The 22,403-nt window shown below is 44.7% G+C and overlaps 1 protein-coding gene across 4 annotated transcripts in view; it reads right to left on the bottom strand.

The window, feature by feature from the left end:
• The window catches only part of LOC145404644 (muscleblind-like protein 1), a 453,843-nt gene that overhangs the window by 102,544 nt on the left and 328,896 nt on the right, over positions 1-22,403 (bottom strand). For all 4 annotated transcript variants that reach the window (XM_080276169.1, XM_080276166.1, XM_080276168.1 and 1 more), the window contains one exon: positions 1,446-1,616. In XM_080276169.1, the coding sequence (XP_080132295.1) occupies positions 1,446-1,616 (171 nt within the window). The remainder of the gene's footprint in view (positions 1-1,445; positions 1,617-22,403) is intronic.

Raw genomic sequence — 22,403 nt, 5'->3', positions numbered from 1 at the left:
TGTGTGTGTGTGTGTGTGTGTGTGTGTGTGTGTGAGAGAGAGAGAGAGAGAGAGAGAGAGAGAGAGAGAGAGAGAGAGAATTATGTGAAAAAGGAGAAACCTTAAAAACTGGTGGGAGACGTATGGACAAGTATGGCATAAAAAAAACTGAAGAAAATGGAAAAGTTGAAAGAAAATGTGAGGTAAGTGGAGACGAGAAAAGCTGGGAGAGAGAGAGAGAGAGAGAGAGAGAGAGAGAGAGAGAGAGAAACATACCTCTCTACTTATCAACTCGAATCACGAGACAAGGGCAGTACAAGAACACCCTCTTTCTGCCCACAAAACATAAAAACAGCCATGAGGGGAGAATGTGTTTGACTCACGATGGGCAGACAGACCCAACATAGACAATCCCTTGACTCACCAAAACCGACAGAAAAACGACAAAACTGACTCGACTCACGATGTGCTAGAGACAAGACATTGAAAGGAAAACCTCGACTCAAAGAAAAAAAAAAAAAAACGCAAGAACAATTTCTCTCTTTTAAAAAGTTTCTATACAATCAGCGTCTGTTTTTGACTCACCGCCGACAACCTCTCTACTCAAAAAATCAGAAAATAATACGAAGAATGTGTGATTAAGGCAAGACTAATCTCTCTTTTACAAAAACTCATAAAAACAAGAAACAACGAAGTATGACTCACGATGGATACTATATACACTGTGCTGTAAACAATCACTCTTAGTTTCTAATATATATATATATATATATATATATATATATATATATATATATATATATATATATATTAAGAATGTGTCCATTTAATAAATGATGGGTATGGCTAACAATTTCGCACATACACGAAAAATGCAATGCGTATATTTAACTCATGATGGGTCACAAAATCATATGTCACTGCAAAACTATGTGTACTTAACTCACGATGGGTGTGGTAAACAATCTCTATATTCATAAAAAAAAAATGAGAAAAGCAACGAACTGACAATGAGTATGGCAAACAACCACTGACTTAAAAAAGTGATCCATTATTCACGATGGGTATGGTAAACAATCTCTCTACTCATAAAAAACATATATTAAAAAGTAATGTAATAATGCGTACATTCAACCCACGACAGGTACGACAAACAATCACATAAAAAGGTCAATAACTTATTTTAAAAAACTATATGAATGTGTCTAATTCACAACAGATACAGTAAACAATCGATCTACTCACAAAAGCAAAATCTAAAAAATACTGAAAAAATGGATACACGAAGGACGATGGGAATAATAATCACTCTTAACCACAAATTAAACAAGTATCGTAAATTAATAAAAAACAGATGCTGATAACGTGTGTCTCTAAACTCACGATGGATTTAGTAATCACTCTGGCCACCAATAAATTAATAAATACTAAAAACTACTGATAATAAAGCGTGTGTATTGACTCACGATGGGTATGGTGCCTGGAACGACGGGCGTAGCCTGGTTAAGTCCCTGTATCTGAGTCATGAGGGCGTTCTTCATGGCCAGGTGGTTGCGGCCGTTGACAAGCAGCTGGTCCTTCAGGTGCTGCGGCGGGTGGAAGTACTTGCACGGCGGCTTCTCTCTGTTACACCGGCCCTGACGAAGAAGAGAGACAGAGTTAGAGCTGCAGGAAGACAGGGTTAGAGAGCTGCATGAAGACAGAGCTCCAAGAAGGTAAAGCGGGTTCACAAACTACATTAAACTCACACACACACACACACACAAACTACCTCCTTCCATCCTCCCATTAGGCTGCTCGCTTTAACCATCCCCATTAAAATCTTCCTTGAGAAAATACACTTCAAGTTCTCAGAGGGGAAGACGAAAAAAATGGGAGGTAAATCCACTCGTAGGCACTTAAAACTAGAGACGGAGAGAGAGAGAGAGAGAGAGAGAGAGAGAGAGAGAGAGAGAGAGAGAGAAGTGGTGGTGATGGTACTTGCGATGTGAATTTTTAGGTCACAGATAACACGGATAAAGATGGATAACAGACAGATAGATAGATAGACATAGATAAAGAGAGAGAGAGATGGGAGGGGGTCCTTGAGGAAGCGGGTAAGAGGGGGAACTACTTCAAACTATCCGACTCCCCCCCCCATAATATTGATGAGGCGGAATTACGAAGGAAAGTAGGGAAGTTTATGTTGAGAGAGAGAGAGAGAGAGAGAGAGAGAGAGACCCAAAGAAAAAAGTAACCTCTTTTTTAACGTCTCAACCAAAAGCACACACACACACACACACACACACACACACACACACACACACACACACACACACACACACACACATTTAAACGTACACCAAGTGGCACAAAACTCAGGCCCTCGAGTATTGAAAAAAAAAAAAAAGTGAGGGTGGGCGGGAGTGGGTGGGAGGGGAGGGGAGGGGATGAGTGGGTGGGGAGGGGAAAACTGTAGTAAGGCAAGCGGCTATATAACATCTCACCCTCCCCCACCCCTCCCCTACAACTACCTCCCTCTCCGCCCCTTCCCCTCCCGCCCACCCCACCCAATATAGCCACCCACTACCACCTTTAACGCCTAGCCAACATATTTCTTCTCCCCCCCCCTCTCTCTCTCTCTCTCTCTCACCTGCTTCTCTTCCACTAATCCCTCCACCTCGCTTCTCTCACGTACACTCACCCCCTCCCCACCATACTCATCTCCCCCCACACTCTTTTCCCATCCCACCCTCTCTACCCCACCTCTTCCTGCTTCTCTCCCCACACCCCCTCCCCACCATACTCATCTCCCCCCACACACTTTTCCCATCCCTCCCCTCTCTCTACCCCACCTTTTCCTGCTTTTCTCCCCACGCCCCTCCCCATCATACTCATCTCCCCCCGCCATCCCTCCCCCTTTCCCCCCACTCCCCACCGTCAGCGCCAATCAGAGTACTCTCACATTTAACCTGCAGTAATAATAATAGATCTGATTGCCTGCCAGGTCGACCTCATGAGACACGTTCACCCAATATACCACTTTTGGGGGGGAGGGGAGGGGAGGCGAGAAATGGGAGGGGGAAGGAAGGGAGGGGGGAATGGGAGGAGGGAGGATGGGCGGGGAGGAATGGGAGGGTTAGAGCCAATTCTAGGGGGCACATGGAGTTTTCTCAGCACATATCCCTTAGCGATTTATTTTGAACAGTACGTATTTTTGGCGCCTCTTCCTGAGCGACTTATTTTGCCTGTACCTCCTCTCTACTGTCTTGTTCGTTACTGAGGCCACGTAACGCACAGTAACGCTAAAAATATAATAAAGGGGAACATGAGGGTGTGAAATGTATTATATATAGGTAAGGCGATGTGCTACGACACCTGCAATACGGGCAGGTTGCAGGCGATTCTTGTAGTTTTCGTATTTCTATTAATACTAGTACTTTTATTACCACCGTACTGCTTTAATGCTACTGTTCTTCCTACTACTAAACTATAAATAGCAACTCCTGCTGCTACTACTACTACAACTACCATTACACTACCATTGTGCGATATTCCTAAGACACAGTACAACTACTATAACTCCTACCAGTACCACACTAAATGATATTACCTTAGCAACGACAAATTACTGCTACCTGCTTAACGACGTCAATTATGTTCAACACTACTTCCACGCAAAACCAAAATTACCATCTATACAAGACTATCATCACACGCACTACCATTAAAACAACAATAGTAACAAAATCCCATTAACAAAAATAATGAAGGTAAATGAAAAAACAGAGATCAGCATTTTTCATAATAATAATAATAAGAAGAAGAAGAGAAGAACAGTACATTAGCATTTTTCATCAATATAATAATAATAATAATTATAATAAATAATAAAGTACCCAGCCCAACACTTCATCTTCACTACTTCCCATTTTCGTTCACTTCCCCATTTTCATTGACTTCATCTCCATGAGTCCATTCACTTTCTCTTATTTTCACCCTACTCCCCTCCTTCCCTCTCGCACTCTTCGGTCATTCACCTCCATCTCTAACATCTTACACATTTTCCTCTCCATAGTTCACCTCTCTCTCTCTCTCTCTCTCTCTCTCTCTCTCTCTCTCACACACACACACACACACACACACACACACACACACACACACACACATACATCTCCCTGCTCTTTCTCCTTGAACCCGCCGCAGCGTTATGGCGCATTATTTACCTAAACAACATCGCTACATAGTCTACGGTGCTGTTTCTCTCTCTCTCTCTCTCTCTCTCTCTCTCTCTCTCTCTCTCTCTCTCTCTCTCCAACCGTATGGGAAACAAGTAAAAAATGAAAAATCAAGCCTTTTTTTCGAAGACATTTTTTTCCACTGACGATTTTTACCCTACACAGGTAAGGCGTATCAACCTGGGGAAATTAGGTACAGACTTAATTAACCCTTTCACTAATTAACCCTTTCACTAAGAGAGCTATTTCCCGAGCCGAAAATCATGTCAATAGCATGAACTAATAAAACACGTCATCTGATTCAGTCGGCTAATTCTTCGCCTCACGTCACCAATTAACCGTTCACAAGCCGCAATTAAGTCATCTAATTATCAATACTAATCACCGGCCCAAGAATAATTATTAAAAAGGGAATGATTAAGTCCCCGAGAAATTAATTTATTGGCCACGCGAAAAGAAGGCCCCCAGTTCTCTCTCTCTCTCTCTCTCTCTCTCTCTCTAAATTTAACGGCCTAGTTATTTAAAATATTGGCGGTTGTAATCCAATTGTTTAAATTTTAAATCGATAAACGGCCGAAGCAGACGTACCTGGGGCATTTAATACTAACCTACAACAGACCTAAATATCTACAAAAATGAATAAGAAACTTGCTATCGCACAACTTATCCTGATCGAAAAGCCTTAGCTCTACCAGTTAAAATAATGGTATAACTGTTTCATTTTATTCTAGTACTATTTGTAATTATATCGTCTAATAAACGTACAAACACTGAAATATGACAAGCTGTTAAAAAAGGGTAAATCATTAACTCAGCCAATTAAGCAGGCCACACATCACTACACGAAACCTAATAGTACACACCCAGCTCAATCTTTGCAAAAACAAGTATTTATCATCAGATTTCAAGCCGGATCCTAGACTGGTCAGCTCCGGGACCAATCAGAGCAGGTCGTCCGGAAGAATTGGGATGACGGGTTGTGATTAGTTGGGCCGCTTCAACGACGTCACACAAGAGTACGGGAAACGGGTTGTGATTGGTCTAGTGGTGCGGTGACGTCACACTGGAAGACGAGGGCGGGTTATGATTGGCTGAAACCTTTTGATGTGCGTGTAATTATGTGTTTGAGTCTGATATATGAGTTTGAACTTTCATATTTGCGTCCGGGTTAGTTTATAAATACGAATTTTGGTGTACCGGTATGAATAATGACTGGTTCATTTTCTCACATCTGCGTCTGGGCGACTTGCAATTATTGGTGATTCAAATATTTTGTTCCACATAAATATGAGTACTGGTGAATATCGATCTATAAAAAGATGCTGAAACTGCAATTATCAGTTTTTTTTTTTTATGTGATTTCTTAATGGCTAGACAAGTACTGTATATGGCATTTTATATATATATATATATATATATATATATATAATGTGTGTGTGTGTGTTGAGTAAGATTTCAAGATTTCTATTCAAGAGCCACGAATAAAGTGAACAAATAGTAAGGTTGTATATACCTGTCCACGTGTACGTAATTGTATTTAGTCTCCGGTGGTTTTAAATTTACCGAAATATTTTGTACCCTAATTAAGGTTGTAAGACTTTTCCCGTGAGAATGTTGCAGCAGACACTGACACTCAATACCGTGGCCCGGATTTTTACGCACCTGAGCCAGCGAAATACGTGAACTTACCTGAATCAGCGAAATACGTAAACTATATACCTTTCTCCCGACTACAGGTGTATTAAGTAAAGAGTACTGGAGTGAAGACAATTAGTAAAGGATATTGGGATATAGACTAAGTAATGCGTATTGAAATAAAGGCAATAAGTAAAGCGTATTGAAAAAAAGTCCTTCACTACAACACAACCTTCGTATGCCAAATATAATATCTGGTCAGACCCTGGTGGTCATGATCATGATACTGATGATAATGAATAACAATAATAATAATAATAATAATAATAATAATAATAATTCTGATGGGACTGGACTTTAAAACAGTAAACTTTAATTTTTCACCTAACCAACGCTGATAATAGACTAGACAACCCGTTCCCTTAGGCTTAGCAGTCCGCCTACGCGCAAAAAATGACCCCACACACCGTCACTTACATTCATTAGTTACGTGGGAAGTGTGTGTGTGTGTGTGTGTGTGTGTGTGTGTGTGTGTGTGTGTGTGTGTGTGTGTGTGTGTGTGTGTGTGTGTGTGTGCAAACTGGTTACTTCTCTTCTAGAGCTGTGGTTGTGTAAACTGTAAAAGCGTGTACGTAAATGGATGTGTGAGTGTGCGTGTACGGCGTGCATCTGTGTGCGTAAAAATAGCATACATACCTACATACAAAAATGGTTAATATGTTTACTCTTGGCTGTGTGGTTATGTGTATACTGTGACGGGATGTGCGTGAGCGTGTGCGTATGGATGTGTGCGTGCGTGTGTAAGTGATCAGGTGTGCGTCACGAGGAAGATTGATGAGGGCCAGATTCAGCTCTTACCTCCCCCCCCATCCCCTCTTCAACCCCCCCTCCCTTCTCCTTCTTCTTCCTCTTCCTTCTGCTCCTCTTCACTCCCCTTCCCCTCTTCTTCCCCCCCATTTTTTTCATTATTTTTTCGTCTTCCTTTTATGCACTCTCCTTTCTCCTTCTTTTCTTCACCGTGCCTCCCTCCCTCCTTCTTCAGTCCACCCTCGCATCATCCTTCCTTCCTTCACTCTCCTGTCTCTTCTTCCTCCCAGCTTCTTCCCTTCTTTCCTCCCTCCCTTCCCTACCTCTCATCCTTCTTCCCCCCCTCCTTCATCCTTTCCCTCTCCTACTCTTTCTCTTCCACCACCAACCTTCCTGCCTTCCTATTTCCTTCAGTTTTTTCCTCGCCTTTCCATCTTCTTCCCCGCCTGTCTCTTTCTTACCACTCATTTTCATTCCTCTTCCCTCCATCCTTCCTCTTTCTTCTTCCTTCCTTCTTATCCTTCTGCCCTCCTCCCCTCTCTCCGTACTTCCTTCACTCTTGTGTCTTCTTTCCCTTTCTCTCCATTCTTCCTTCTCTCTTTAATTTCCTTCCTTTTCTCCTTTCCCTCTTCATTCTTTTCTTTTTCCCTCCTCGCCTTCCTTCCTCCCATCTTCAATTTCTTCTTTTCCCAACCTTCCCTCCATTCTTTCTTCCCTTTTCAATCTCTTTCCCTCCCTCTCTTCTTCCTTCCTTCCCTCCCTCTTCAATCTCTCCTCTTTTCCTCTCCTTCCTTCCTTCCTTGCCGTCTGTGCCCCAAGATGACACTGATGAAAACACGGGAAAAAGTAAAAGGAACTGTGATTAAGCCATCTGGTACACCCCCCCACCACACACACCTCTGTCTCCTCCTTCTCCTTCCCCCTTTCCATTTGCTTTCCCTACCCCCTTTCTCCTCCTCCCTCTCTCTCTCTCTTCCTCCCTGCCCTTTTCCCCTCATCCTTTCTGTATCTCTTCATTTCCCATTTCCTTCCCTCTTTCCATTTTCTTTCCTCCTCCACCTTCATCCATCTCATCATCTTGTCTTCCTCTCCTTTTTCTTTTACTTCTCTTTTCATATTCTTCAACTTCCTCCTCCTCCTCCTCTCTCTTCTTTCCTACCACTTTCTCCTCCTATTTACTACTCTCTCTTTAAAGCAATTCATCTCTTCTCACCTTAATCTCTTCCTCCTCTTTGACCCCTTACCGCCGCCTCTCCTCCTCCTCCTCTTCCTCCACCTCCTTTCCCCTCCTCTCATCTTCCCAACTCTCATTTTCCTTTCGTCTCATCAAATCCTCTCATTTCTTTCCGCCCTTCCGCCTCTCTCTCTCTCTCTCTCTCTCTCTCTCTCTCTCTCTCTCTCTCTCTCTCTCTCTCTCTCGTTTTCCCTTTCAATTCTTTTTGCAGTTTTTCTATTTCCCCCTCCGACACCCCATTATCCACCCACACACCCCACCTCAACAACCCACAGGAGGAGGAGGAGGAGGAGGAGGAAGAGAAGGAGGATAAATATCATGAAAAGGAAAGAGAGGTGAAGAAGGAGGAAAGGGGAGATGATGAAGTGAGAGAGAGAGAGAGAGAGAGAGAGAGAGAGAGAGACTAATTAACCAGGGCAGGGATGGGCGGCAATACCCTAATCACCTCAAACCTAAGCATGTGCACATTACCTAATCATATAACAAAAAAAATAAATAAATAAATAACTAGAAAAATAAATAAATAAATAGTTCCATAACCATTAGTGAAAAAAAAAAAAACATTATTTTGATGACAACTGAACAAACACCAGCCAATAATTATGTATGACAACAGGATTTATCTATGCATGACAACAGGATTTTATTTAAGCATGATAACGGGATTTTATTTATGCATGACAACAGGATTTTATTTATGCATAAACAATGAGATTTTTATTTATGCATGACAACGGGATTTTACTTATGCATGACAACAGGATTTTTATTTATGCATGACAACAGGATTTTATTTATGCATGACAACAGGACTGACTGCTCTACTCCCGAAATTTTTCTTTATTTAATTCTTGCAACTTTCAGGCGATTTTTTGCCACCTAAGCATTTTTTTTTTTAATATGAAGGGGGAGGATTTACGATTCTATTACCAACAGGCGATTTTATTACCCAGACGATTTTAATAGCCACAGACGATTTTTCCGACGATTTTAATAGCCACAGACGATTTTACCGACTATTTTAATAGCCACAGACGATTTTCGACGATTTTATTACTCACACGATTTTATTTCCCACAGGCGATTTTTACCCACAGACGATTTTATTTCCCAGGCGATTTTATCACCCATAGACGATATTTTCCACAGACGATTTTATTTACCACGGGCGATTTGTACCTAGACGATTTTATTTACCACAGGCGATTTGTACCCAGACGATTTTATTTACCACAGGCGATTTGTACCTAGACGATTTTTTTTCACACGCGATTTTATTACGCACAGACGATTTTTTCCACAGGCGATTTTATTCAGCTGAGGAGAGAGAGGCCTTGCGGTAACTGGGTTAATTTATGCATGACGGCTTAATATATGCATGAGATAAAGGCTCCAGTCATGCATGGGAATTAGACTTTATTATAAGGCTTTACTTATGCATGAGAATCGGGCTTTACTTAGTGATATGCCGGGCTTCCTTTTAACCTCATGGGCTTTGAATATATCTCCAACCCAAAGTATACCCCTGAAAATACACTCAATATACACCTCCCAAGCATACCCCAGAGCAAAACTCTATCTATCTATCTATCTATATACCTAGGCTGCTTCCCCCAAGGAAAGGTAGGTAGCCGAGACAGGATGACTCACTCTCCATTTACTCATCCATTCAAACACATTCATTCGCATCTTAGCCCCAAAGGGGAGAACGGACAGATCCTCACCGCACCACACCGCACAAGGGTCAACTGGGCAATGCAATCAGTGACATCCGCAGCAGGGCCCGACAGCAGAACTGGTTTACCCCTGCCACATCATAACAGACCCATCCCCTTACCCGCACCTGACCTGACTAGCTGATCAGACCAAATGCGGGAGAATATCCCCTCAGGGCTGCATCATCACTTATTCATTCACAATTTCTCTCCATTTATTTCTGTCACGCACAGCCACTCTTCTTTGCTCAACAGACATCCCTCTCGCATCCAGCGCTCTCTTCACACTGTCCATCCATCCTATTCGTGGTCTTCCTCTCAGCCTTACACCTCTCACATCAGATCTAGTTATCTTTTTCACCAATCGCTCATTATCCATTCTCTCCATATGCCCAAACCATTGCAACACCCTCTGCTCAACTCCCCAGAGATATAACCCTCCCCAAAAATATACTCCCCACACATACAACCCTCCCCGGAAATAAACTCCCCAGAGATAAACCCTCCCCAAAAACATACTCCCCAAAGATATAACCCTCCCCGAAAATATACTCCCCACACATATAACCCCCCCAAAAAATATATACTCCTCCAAAATATACCCTCTTAAACGGGAACAGGAACGACGAAGACTATGACGACGTTGATAATGATTTTGGGAAGCAATGAAATATAACGAAAAAAAAAAATATGACAAAAAAAAAGTGATATATTAAAAACTCCCAAAATACCGATAATAGCCACGAAAAACAATCGCTTTAATGCGGCGTAAAAAAAAAAAAATAGATGGAATAAATGCTACTCAAAATAACAATAGATCTACAGTAAAAGAAAAAAATCAGAACACAGGTAAACACTGACGAAAAAAAAAATAATAATTCCCTCCGCGATGACAGTAGCCAACAAAGACAAAAATAGGCCAAACATAAGATAGCAAAAAATAAATAAATAAATAAATAAATAACCCAAAATTTAATAGACAAAAGTAAGCCATAAAAAAGTAAAACAACAATTTAATAGGTAAACATATTAGCCAAGAAAAGCCTAAAATAATCGAGTTTAATGGGTAATAATAGAAAAAATAGGCAAAATAATGGCCACAAAAAATAGCCTAAAATAACCGAGTTTAACAGGTAATAAAAATAGAAATAGGTAAAAATAATGGCCACAAAAATAGCCTAAAATAATCGAATTTAATGGGTAAAAAATTGTTAAAAAGTTGGTAAAAAATAATGGCCCAAAAAATAGCGTAATATAATCCAGAGTTTAATTGGAAAAAAAAAAAAAACGTAAAAGAAATAGGTACAAAATAAGCCACAAAGTCTAAAATAATCCAGAATTTAAAACGCAAAAAATTGGTCACAAAAAATAGTAAGAGGTAAAAAAATAATAGCCATAAAAAAATAGCCTAAAATGACCCAGTGTTTAACGGGTAAAAATACGCCACAAAAAAAAAGTTAAATATGAGGAAAAAATAAGAGCCACAAAAAAGTAACCTAAAATAACCCAGTGTTTAGTGTCCAAAAAATTAGCCACAATAAAAAGTAAGAGGTAAAAAATAATAGCCACAAAAAAACAGCCTAAACTAATCCCGAGTTTAATAGGCCAAAAATAATAGCCGGGCGGAAAAGTAAGCACCGAGGAAAAATATAAAAGCCAGAACAACAGGGCAACAACTCGGCCTTGTGAGGAAATAAAAGCGTTAGCTGAACAAGGGCACAGGGAGGGACAATGGCGTGGAGGAAGGTAGGAAGGAAGGAGGAAGGAAGGTAGGAAGAAGGGCGGGGAGAAGGAGAGAGGAGGGAGAGCTGGAAGTGGGAGGGAGGGAGGAGGAAGGAGGTAAGGAGAGCGTGGAAGATATTAAGAAAGGAAGGGAGGGAGGGAGGGAGAATGATGGGGAAGTAAGATGAAAGCGAGGAAAGAAGAAAGCATTAGGGAGAGCGTGGATGAGATTAAAGAAAGAAAGGAGGAAGAAGGGAGGAAAAGTATGTTGGATGAAGGCGAGGATGGAAGGAAGCAAGGGAGGAAAGAGGAAGGAAGGAAGGGAGGAAAGAGGGAGAATGGGAGAGGTATGGAGGAAAGAGGAAGAACAGAAGAAGTATGGAGGAGAGAAGAAAAAAGCGTTTAATGAATACCAGCGTTGAGAAGAGCAATGGTGGGTAGGAGAGTAGGAATGATGAAGGAAGGGTCGTACGAGAGAGAGAGAGAGAGAGAGAGAGAGAGAGAGAGAGAGAGAAAGAGAGAAGGGGGGGATAGGTGGCAGGAGGAGGGAGGGGGAGGGGGATTGAGCTCTGGGAGAGGGGCATAAAAAGGAAGGCAGGAAGAGTAATTAGGAAGTAGGGAAAATGAGGAACGGGAAGGAAGCAAGCAAGGATGGACGGTAGGAGGGTGAGAGGAGGAAAATGGGAGGAAGGGGTGGGAGGTGAGGAAGAAAGAGACGTACCCACCACGAGTGCTTTAATGTGCTCTCTCTCTCTCTCTCTCTCTCTCTCTCTCTCAAGTGGGAGGAGGAGTCGAGGTGGAAAACGAAGGTGGTGTGGAAAATTAGAAAGTGGGAAGATGAAGAGAGGGTGCGAGTGGAGGAGGGAGGGAGGATGAAGAGTAGAAAAAAAGGATGGAAGGAAGAAAGCGGATAGCGGGAGGGATGGAGGAAAATAGAAGAGGGAAATGGAGGGAGAGAGTACCTAGAGGGAGCGAGGGAGTACCGAGAGGAAGGGAGTGAGGGAGAGTACCGAGGAGGGAGAGAGTACCGAAAGGGAGCGAGGGAGAGAATATCGAGAGGGAGGGAGGGAGAATATCGAGAGGGAGGGAGGGAATGGTGAGGAAGGAAATAAAAAATGAGGGAGTAGATGTGGAGCAGCAGGAGGGAGCAAAAGAGGAAGGAGAGAGAAATGAAGGAGGGAAGATGCGGAGTTGCACGAGAAAGGTGGAGAGGGAAAGGGGTGGAAATGAGGGGGGGGGGAAGGGGGAAGAGGAAATTATGTGTAAAAGGGAGGAAGAAGACATGGAACAGCGGGAGGAAGGAGAGAAGACAAGCAGTACAAAGAGGGAGGGAGGGAGAGGGAAGGGAGAGAGAGGGAGATGAGGAGAGGAGAGATGCAGTAAATGTTTAGAAAGTAATGGTATTAAATAATGACAAAAATAAGAGAAGAGATGAATAAGTACAGAGGGGAAGGGAGAAAGGCAGAGTAGACACGAGAGAGAGAGAGAGAGTTCATCGTACTTTAATAATAATGGAAAGAAAAACGTGGGAAGAAAAGGAAGGAAACTACAAGAGTAAAGAGTAAATAATATAAAGAAGGAAGGAAGGAAAAGAAGAAGGGATGCAAGAGGAGGAGGAGGAGGAAGAAAGACAGCGGGAAACAGAAACAAGAGGAGGAAAAAGGCAGGAAGAAGGGAGGAGCAAGAGGGGGAGGAAGAATAGGTTGAAGGGAAAGAGGGTGAGGAAGAAAAAATGATACAGAAAGAGGGAAGAGGAAGAAAAGCAGAATGAAAAGAAGGGAAGGATGACAAACTGAGGAGGAGGAGGGAATGGGAAATTGAGAAACGAGGAATGTGAAGGAAAAGTGGAAGGGGGGAAAGAGGAAGAACAGAACGACGAGGGAAGAAGAGGAGGAGGAGTAGAGGGAAGAGGAGGAGGAGGAGAGGGAAGAGGAAGAGGAGGAGAAGAGGAGGAAAGTGAGAGAAGATAAACAAGAGGATGGAAGAGATAAAGGAGACGGGGCAAGTCAGTCACTGCCCCCCCCCCCCAGGACAAGGTCACAGCGCCCGTCAGTCAACCAAACCTATGGAGCTTAGAGAGAGAGAGAGAGTTACTGTAAGACGATTTTATTCCAGTGAGTTATTACCGTCTTCCCCCCCCCCTCTCTCTCTCTCTCATTAGTCAAGAGCAGATTACGTCGATTTATCATTCAGCACTTGATTCTCTCTCTCTCTCTCTCTCTCTCTCTCTCTCTCTCTCTCTCTCCAGTCGACAAGAGGAATGCAAGATGATATTCGGAATGCGTATTATTAAAGAGGGAGAACTCTACTCTCTCTCTCTCTCTCTCCCTCTCTCTCTCTCTCTCTCTACCAGTCTGACCCCCGCTTAAAGACGATAGCCTCCTGTTTTCTCCCTCCCTGCCTCTCCTCTCTCCCTTCCATCCCCCTTTCTCTCTCACTCACTCTTGTCTCTCTCCAGCAATTGTGGTAGGGTACACTTGTCTGTTGCTACCGTGGAGAGAGAGAGAGAGAGAGAGAGAGAGAGAGAGAGAGAGAGAGAGAGAGAGGAAAACTGGGGAAGTAAATAGTTAATGAAGAAAACAGAGAATAAAGCAAGGGTGAACTAGTGAAAACATAAGAATGGAAATAAGGCAAGAATGGGAAGAGTGGCCGAAGGAAATTAAAATAACAAGTGACTCAGGAAGAAGAGGAGCCAGGAGAGGAAAGGATTTGAGAGGGAAAAAAAAAAAAAAAGGAAAAAGGTGTAAAGCAGGAAAAGATATAATGGGAGAGAAAGAACAACTGTGTCAAAGACAAGAGGGGGAAAAAATATTAAAAATAAGGCAGGAAAGAAAAGATGAATAAAGGAAGGGAATATGAATAATGGAAAGAAAGGAAAGATGGAAAGGAAAGGTGAATAAAGGAAGACAAGGAAAGATGAATAATGGGAAGAAAGGGAAGATGTGTAAAGGGAGGAATGATGAATAAAGGAAAAGAAAGATGAATAAAGGAAAGATTAATAAAGATGAATAAAGGATATATGAAGAATGGAAGGAAAGATGAATAAAGAATACATGAAGAAAGGAAAGAAAAGAAAGATGAATAAAGGAAAGATGAATGAAGGGAGGAAAGTAAAGATGAATAAAGGCAGAAAAGGAAAGATGAATAATGGAGGGAAACGAAAGAGCAATAAAGGAAGGAAAGGAAAGATGAATAAAGGAGGGAATGGAAAGATGAATAAAAGAAGGAAAGATAAACAACGGAAGGAAAGATGAATAAAAGGAGGAAAGATGAATAAAGGAGGGAAAGAAAAGATAAAGGCAGAAGGGGGAAACAAACAACTTGATCCTTTCACTACCATGACGCCGTTATTATTTTATAATTACTAACGTCACACGATTTTATTCAGGTAAGGGGAGACGTAAAATAGCAAAGATATTAAAGGAGGGCGTTCTTTAAGTCCCCATCCCCCCATGCGTGAGAGGTCTTTAATAACATAAGTAAAATTGTCTTGTAGTTGCCAGAATAAAAGAGAAATACGTGTGTGTGTGTGTGTGTGTGTGTGTGTGTGTGTGTGTGTGTGTGTGTGTGTGTGTGTGTGTGTGTGAAGGGTGTGGCTTGGAGTAAGGTGGGTGTGGCTAATTGTGGTGGGGGTCTATTTAGAGTGTGCATGGGGCTGTGGTTGGGGGAAGTGTGTGTGGTTGGGCGTTTTAAGTGTGACAGGCTGTGGGAAGGGTGTATTGAGTCCACAGGGTATGACAAACTACTGATAAGCTGTGACAGGGTGTAATTTGTGTGACAAGGGCGAAGGATGGATACGGCAGTGTGATTAAGTATGTGATTAGCGCAAGTATGTCCAGGATACGTCAAGGTGTGGTTGGTTTGAGAAAGATATGGCAGGGTATGGGAAGGGTGTGGTAAGCCAGGCAGGGGTGCGACACAGTGTGGTGAGTGAGCCAGAAGTTTGACAGGGTGTGGAATGAGTATGGTAGGGTCTTTTATGGGTGTGGTGAGTGTGGCATTGATGTAGTAGGATGTTTGAAGGGTGTGGTGTGTTTGGCAGAGGTGTAGCAGGGTGTGGTGGGAGTAACAGGGTGTGAAAGTGTTGGTTATGTATGACAGTGTGGACGAGTTATGACAGGGTTTGGGCAGGGTATAGTTAGCATGACAAGGGTGTGTGAGGCAGAAGTGAGATAGGATAAGGGTGTGAGAGAGATGTAGCCAGGTGTAGTGAGCAAGGCAAGGGTGAGGCAGAGTATGCGTGTGGCAAGGTATGGTAAGGCAGTGTGGTGAGTAGGCCAGAGTATGGGTGTGGCAAGGTAGGGTAAGGCAGTGTGGTGAGTGCGGCAGAGTAAGGGTGTGGCAGAGATGTGGCAGTGTGTGTGGTGAGTATGGCAGTGTGATGAGGGATGCAGGGTAAGGGTGTGGCAGAGATGTGGCAGTGTGGTGAGAGAGGCAGAGTAAGGGTGTGGCAGAGACGTGAGGCAGGGTGTGGCCGGGCTATACAGGCCTATCATACCCAGGTAACGAGAACAAATGGAGCTTTATATCAGTCGCTTTCCTACAGGGAGACATTACCGCGATTACTGCAACCCCCCCATCTCCTTGTTCCTCCCTGTTTTTACCTCCCCCCCTCTCTCTCTCTGTTACCTTTAAATCAACCATTTTCCTAAAATATCTTTCACTTCCCTATTTCCTTCCTTTCTTCTTTTCTCCTCCCTCTTCCAGTTTTTCTCCCCCTTCACTCCTCCCGTCTTTCCCTCCTTTCCTCCCATCTCTCTTTCTATCACCCACCGTCTCTCTCTCTCTCTCTCTCCTTTCCTTCCTCCCTCTTATCGTTCACTCCCTCCACTATCTCACCTCCCTTCCCCCTATCTTTTCACCTCCTTATCTTACCCCCGCCCTCCTCTCTTTCACCTCCTCCCCTCCCCTCCTCCTATCTTATGCCCTCTCCTCCCCCTCCTATCATTCACCCCCTCCTCTCCCTCCCTTACCCCCATCCCTCAATCTCTCCTCTCCATTACCTCTCTCTCTCTCCCACCTTATCAACCTCCTCTTTTCTACCTATCTTTCACCCCCTCTCTCCCCTCCCTCCCTCCCGTCTCTCCGCTCCCCTCCTCCAATTTTTCATCCCCTCTCGTTCGTTCCCTCCCATCTTTCTTCTCTGTTTTCCCCTCCTCAATTTTTTTCCTCCCATCTTCCTTCTATGTTTTCTCCTTTTCATTTTTTTTCTTCATCATTTTCAATCTTCCAACCCTTTCTTTGATTCCTTCCTCCCCTCCTTTCTCATTCCTATTATCATCGTTTCCTCTTCCTTCCTTTCTTCCTCTGTTATAGCTATGTTTTTTTTATCTTTATCACTCTTATCATTCTCCTCCACCTTCCTTCCTTCTTCACTTTCACTCCTTCTTTCATAATTTTTCCTCCTTCCTACTTTTTCCCCCTCCGCCTTTCCCATCCCATTATCTAACTCTTCAATTTCTATCGATCAATTCCCCTTCCTTCTTCTCTTCCTCCTCCTCCTCCAATACTTCTTCCTCCTCCTCCTCCTTCTTCTCCTCCTCCTCCAATACTTCCTCCCCTCCTCCTCAGTCTTTTATATATTCACCCTCACCTCCTCCCCAATATCCAGCATCACTCATCCTTTCTCCCTTCCTTCTTCGTTTTCTCCTCCCGTATTTCTTCTTTCTTATCCCTTTCCTTAGTTATTTTCTTCCGCCCGTTTGCTTCCTTCCACCGCTTCTCCCTCACTTCTTCCACCCTTTCCTTCCTTCAAACTTACGGTAGGGGAGAGTAAGGCAGGGTAAGGTAGGGTTCTCTCTAGCCTCCCTACTCCTCTCTCTTATTCCTCCTCTCTATTTAATCTCGCCTTACTTTCTTTGTCTTCTCCCTCTCTTCCTCCTCCTCCCTTCCTCCTCTCCCTCGTTTCTTCCTCCTCCTCCACCTCCTTTTATTTCTCCTCCTCTCTTATTCCTCCCTTGCCTTCCTCCTCCACTTCCTTTCTTCCTCCTCCTCCTCCTCTCTCCTTCGTCCCCTCCCTCACCATGGTCCACTAAAACGGGCAAGATATTACAGTGAAACAGATGCGGTGGGGAGCTGGGGAGAGAATGACATATGGGGAGCAGGAGGAGGAGGATAGCAGTGGGGAGAAAGTGGGAGATGAGGAAGATTAGTGGTAAAGGGGAAGGGATTGAGAGACAGAGGAAGAGAGAGGAGGAATGAGAGAAAGGGGGGGGGGAATGCAAGACGGAGAAGAGAGGAGGGGAGGGGAGAGAAGAAAGGGAGGGAAGGGGAGAGAAGAAAGGGAGGGAAGGGGAGAGAAGAAAGGGAAGGGGAGGAGAGGGAAGGGGAGAAGAAGAGGGGGAGGAGAGGGGAGGGGAGAGGAGAGGGGAGGGGAGATGAAGGAAGGGAAGGTGAGAGAAGGGGGGGCCTTACACTACCATTAGTTAATGAACCTGGAGGGACAGGTAAGGCACACCACCCTCCCCTCCCCTCCCCTCATGCCTTCCCCTCTCTTCCTTTCCCCTCCCCTCACCTCTCCTCCTCACCTCTTCCATTCCTTCCCTTCCTTTCCTTTCCACACCCTTCCCCATCTCTCTCTCTCTCTCTCTCTCTCTCTCTCTCTCTCTCTCTCTCTCTCTCTCATTTCCTCTCTCCCTCTTCTTTCATCTCCCTTTCCATTTCATTCCTTCAAGGACTCACAGCACGGGGAAGAAAGAGACGGAAGGAAGGATGGATGGCATGAAGGAACTGAGAAAGAGGAACAAGGAAGAAAGAAGACAAAGAAAGAGCCGTGAGGGAAGAGAGAGGAACCAGACAAACTGAAAGGTAAAGAAAGACAAGGAAGATAAAAAGGAAAACAAGGAAGAAAATGAGCAAGGAGAGAGAAACCGGGGAAATAAGGAAGGAAAGAAGTACGGAAAGGAAAGAAGGAAGGATGGATGGAAAGAAGGAAGGAAGAAAGGAAGGAACACGTAGCCGGGTGAGGGAAAGGCGATAGCTGGTTTAGGGCGGGGCAGAATGCAGCAGGGCAAGGAAGGAAGGAAGAAAGACGTGAAGGAGGAAGGAAGGACAAAGACATGGAAGAAATTACCCCAGAAAGAACAAAAAGGAAGGAAGGAAGGAAGGAAGGAAAGAGAAAAGGAAGGAAGGAAGGATGGAAAGAGGAAAGAAAGGAAGGAAATGCGAGAACTCGTTTTTAGAGGGGCGGGGCGGGGCGGGGCAGGCAGACAGGCAAGCAGGCAGGAAGTCAAGCAGACCGGCAGAGAGGCAGAATGAAAGAAAAACCGGAATGATGGAATAAACATTAGGAAAGACGAACCTGGAAAAGAGAAAAAGAGTGAGAAAGAATGAAAGAAGGAAGTACAAAGAAGGAAGCAGAAAAAGTAACGAAAAAAAAGATAAAAGGGGGAAAGTTAACGAAAGGGAGGATGGAAGAAAGGAAAGAAAGACACAAGGAAGGCAGGAAGGAAAGAAGGGAGGAAGGATGGAAGGAAGGAAAGAAGGGAGGAAGGATGGAAGGAAGGAAAGAAGGATGCATGGAAGGGAGGACAGAAGGAAGGATGGATGGAAGGGAGGAAAGAAGGAAGGATGGACGGGAGGAAGGAAGGATGGACGGGAGGAAGAGAGGAAGGAAGGAAGGAAGAATGGATGGAAGGAGGGAAGAATGATGGAAGGAAGGAAAGAAGGAAGGAAGGAAATGCGATAGGTGGTTTAGGGCGGGGCAAAGCAGGGTGAGGCGTGGCAGGGAGGGGGGGAGGAAGGGCGTCACGGTGGAGAGAGAGAGAGAGAGAGAGAGAGAGCGGGGGGGGGGGACGAGGGGTAGGAGTAGAAGGAAGGTAGGAGGAGGGGAGGGGGCCGCCACTTTAAAGAGGGGGGAAGGGGGGGAGGAGGCAGAGTAAGGCACATGAGGTCAAAATACGAGGGGAGAGGGAGGGAGGAAGGGGAATGAGGCAGTCTTTTTTTTTTTTTGGGGGGGGGGAGTACATAAAAACGGAGGGTTGGAGGGGGGGGGAGGGCTGAAGGGAGTAGGGAGGGGGCGAGGGAGTTGAAAGATGCAAGGTGGAAGGGATAAGAGGTAGGGGGGGGAGAGAAGGAACCAGGGGAGGGGGAGGTCAGGCGTTGGGGGGTCAAGATAAGGGGAAACTAGGGTGGGGTCAGAGGAGGTCAAATAGGTCAGAGAGAGAGAGAGAGAGAGAGAGAGAGAGAGAGAGAGAGAGAAATACAATGCGAGAAAAGGTTGCCGAGACAGGTATAGTAGCAAGTTTGATGGGTGGGGAGGGACGGGGTGGGGTGGGGGAAGGGACTGCTGGGGAGGGGAGGGGTTGAACGATGTGGGGTTGGGTGAGGTAGTGGTGAGGTGGAGCTGGGGTAGGTGGGGCGGGGCAGGGAAGGTGGCGCCAGTCGGTCGGGTGCCTGGAGGTGTCTTCAAGCCTGTCTGCCTGCCTGCCTGCTACCTGCCTCTCTGCCTGCCTGCTTGCTACCTGCCTCTGCCTGCCTGCCTGCTACCTACCTGCCTCTGCCTGCCTGCTACCTGCCTCTGCCTGCTACTTGCTTCTCTGCCTGCCTGTCCAAGGATTTTAACTTGCTGATAAAGGATCGATACACGTGTAAGACAGTCTTTCGCCCTGCTGCCTTCCTGTCTCACCCTGCTTCACTCGGCCGAAGAATGTGACATGCGTATGACAAATATGCATCTTATTCCTGCCTGCCTGCCTGTCTTACCCTGCCTAAGGATATGACCAGCTGAGAGAGGAGGATGGTGACACGTGTAGCACATTATACAGTAATATGTCTGCCTGCCTTCCTCCCCTTCCCTCCCTTTCCCGCTTATTGCCTGTCTCACTCCCCCCTCCCTGCTTACTGCCTACCTCACCCTGCCTTTGAATTTGGGCTGAAGGAAGAGGACTGAGAAACGGATATGTAACACAAATATTCTTCATCCCTGCCTTCGTACCTGCCCAGCTTAATAATATGACTGGATGCAAGAGGAAAATGTAAACACGTGTAAAACATTCCTCTGTTTGTGGATAGCTTCGTACCTTTCCTCTCTACCCGTCTGTCTGCCTCGCTGCCTCCTCTGTCCACCTCCGTACCTAACTTGCCTTCCTCCCTGCCTATTTTGTCTGCTTAACTATACCTCCCTCCCTGTTCAATGTCTAATCCGTCTGCCTGTCTCCACCTCCATCCCTGCTGCTGCTTGTCTAATCTGTCTGCTCGTCTCTGCCTCCCGTCCTGCCTGCCTGTCCAATCCGTCTGCTTCAGCACTTTATCTGCCTGTCTCCCTCCACGCCCACCACTACTGTACTTACCATTCTTCCCAACCTGTCTGCCTTCCTCCCTCCCTGTCCACCGCATCATCCTTCCTCCCTTTCTATTTTGTGTCTACTTTCCCACTCATGTCTACCTTCCTCTGTACCCGTCTGTCTCTGTCTAATCTTTGTCTAATGTCCTCCTCCCTCTCTAAAATCTGTCAGTCTCTCAGCCAATGATCTGCCTACAGCCCTAACAAATCGTCTTGCCTCCAACTCAACCTGCCTACCCTAACAAATCGTCCTGCCTCCAACTCAACCTGTCTACCCTAACAAATCGTCCTGCCTCCTACTCAGCCTGCCTGCCTTCCCATTCGCCTGCCTGCCTGCCTCCCTATTCGCCTGCCTGCCTGCCACTCCAGCACCGTGCCTGACCTGACCTCCACGGCGGTCCTGCAGTAATTGCCCCACGCACCTTTAATAACAGGATTCACATTATATTTAGCTCCTGCCTCCCTTCCTGCCTTACCCTGCCTTCCTGTCTGCCTCACCCTGCCTCCCTCCTTTGCCTATTCGTCTCTCCCTTCCTCCAGTTCTTCATTCCTGCCCTCCTCTTTTGCCTTCCTTACCCTGCCTCTCTTCTTGCCTGCCTTACTCTGTCTCCCATCTTGCTACTCTCATCCTGGTTCCCTTTGCCTACCTTATTTCTTTCCTACCTGCTCTCTCTCTCTCTCTCTCTCTCTCTCTCTCTGCGGGTTTTATGTGGTCGATCTATTTAATGTTACTGTGAGGACTTCTATGTGTGACCGGGAGAGAGAGAGAGAGAGAGAGAGAGAGAGAGAGAGAGAGAGAGAATTAATGTGAATTATGGATCAAGAACAATGGGAGACAAATAATAGGTGAATAAAAGAAAGAAGGAGAAGAAGAAGGAGGAGGAGGAGGAGGGAAATAAAAGAGAATGGTAAAAATCTCTCTCTCTCTCTCTCTCATTTTCTACTCTCCTTTTTTCATCTTTCCCTTTCTACCCAGTTCACTTCACTCTTACATACATCCTCTTTTTCTTCTTTTCTTTCTCTCCTCTCACATTTAATTGTCTCCACTCTCATTCTTTTCTCCATTTTCTTCTCCCTCTTCTGTTTCTCTCCTCTCTTACCCTTTCCTCTCTTCTCTTCTCTCAATATTCTTTCATTGTACTCCATCACAATCGTCTCCTCTCCTTTCTTCTCTTCTTTCTCTTTACTCTCATTACATCGCATATCGTGCTTCTTCATTTTCTTATTTTCTCCCTCCTCTCCTCTTTTCTCTCCTCTATCAGTCTCTCTCTCTCTCTCTCTCTCTCTCTCATTTACTCCTTCCAGACGCTTAATTGCAATTTATGAATTAAGTTTGTGCTTTGTAAACTTTTCTCTCTCTGTTCACTCTAATTCTCACTCACTCACTTTCTCTCTCTCTCTCTCTCTCTCTCTCTCTCTCTCTCTCTCTCAACGACGGTGAACTAGAGTGAAGCTAGAAAAAATATGAAGGACAAGGAGAAAATAAGAGGGAGGAGGGAAAGGAGAAAACGAAGAGCAGAAAACGAAAGGAGAGGAAAAAGAGGAAAAGAAAAGGAGGGGAAAGAGAGAAGAGGGAGAGAGACGAAAGGAGTATGAAGGATGAAGATAATGAACTAGAAAGAAGTAAGGAATAAAATCAAACAAAGAAGGAAGGAAGGAAGGGAAGGGAAGGGAAGGGAAGGAAGGCAGGAACAATAAAAACGAGAAGGAAGGAACAATAAAAACGAAAAAAAATGAATGAAGGAAGGAAGGAAAGGAGGAAGGAAGGGACTGAATGAAAGACCGAATGAAGGAAACGAAGGAAATGAAGG

The sequence above is a fragment of the Coenobita brevimanus genome, chromosome 64 (assembly GCF_032717465.1).
Source record: "Coenobita brevimanus isolate Jiangsu-jjx chromosome 64, ASM3271746v2, whole genome shotgun sequence".
NCBI lineage: Eukaryota > Metazoa > Arthropoda > Malacostraca > Decapoda > Coenobitidae > Coenobita > Coenobita brevimanus.
Note: the sequence above shows the minus strand (reverse complement) of the source record. Positions and strands in the feature narration are given on the sequence as shown.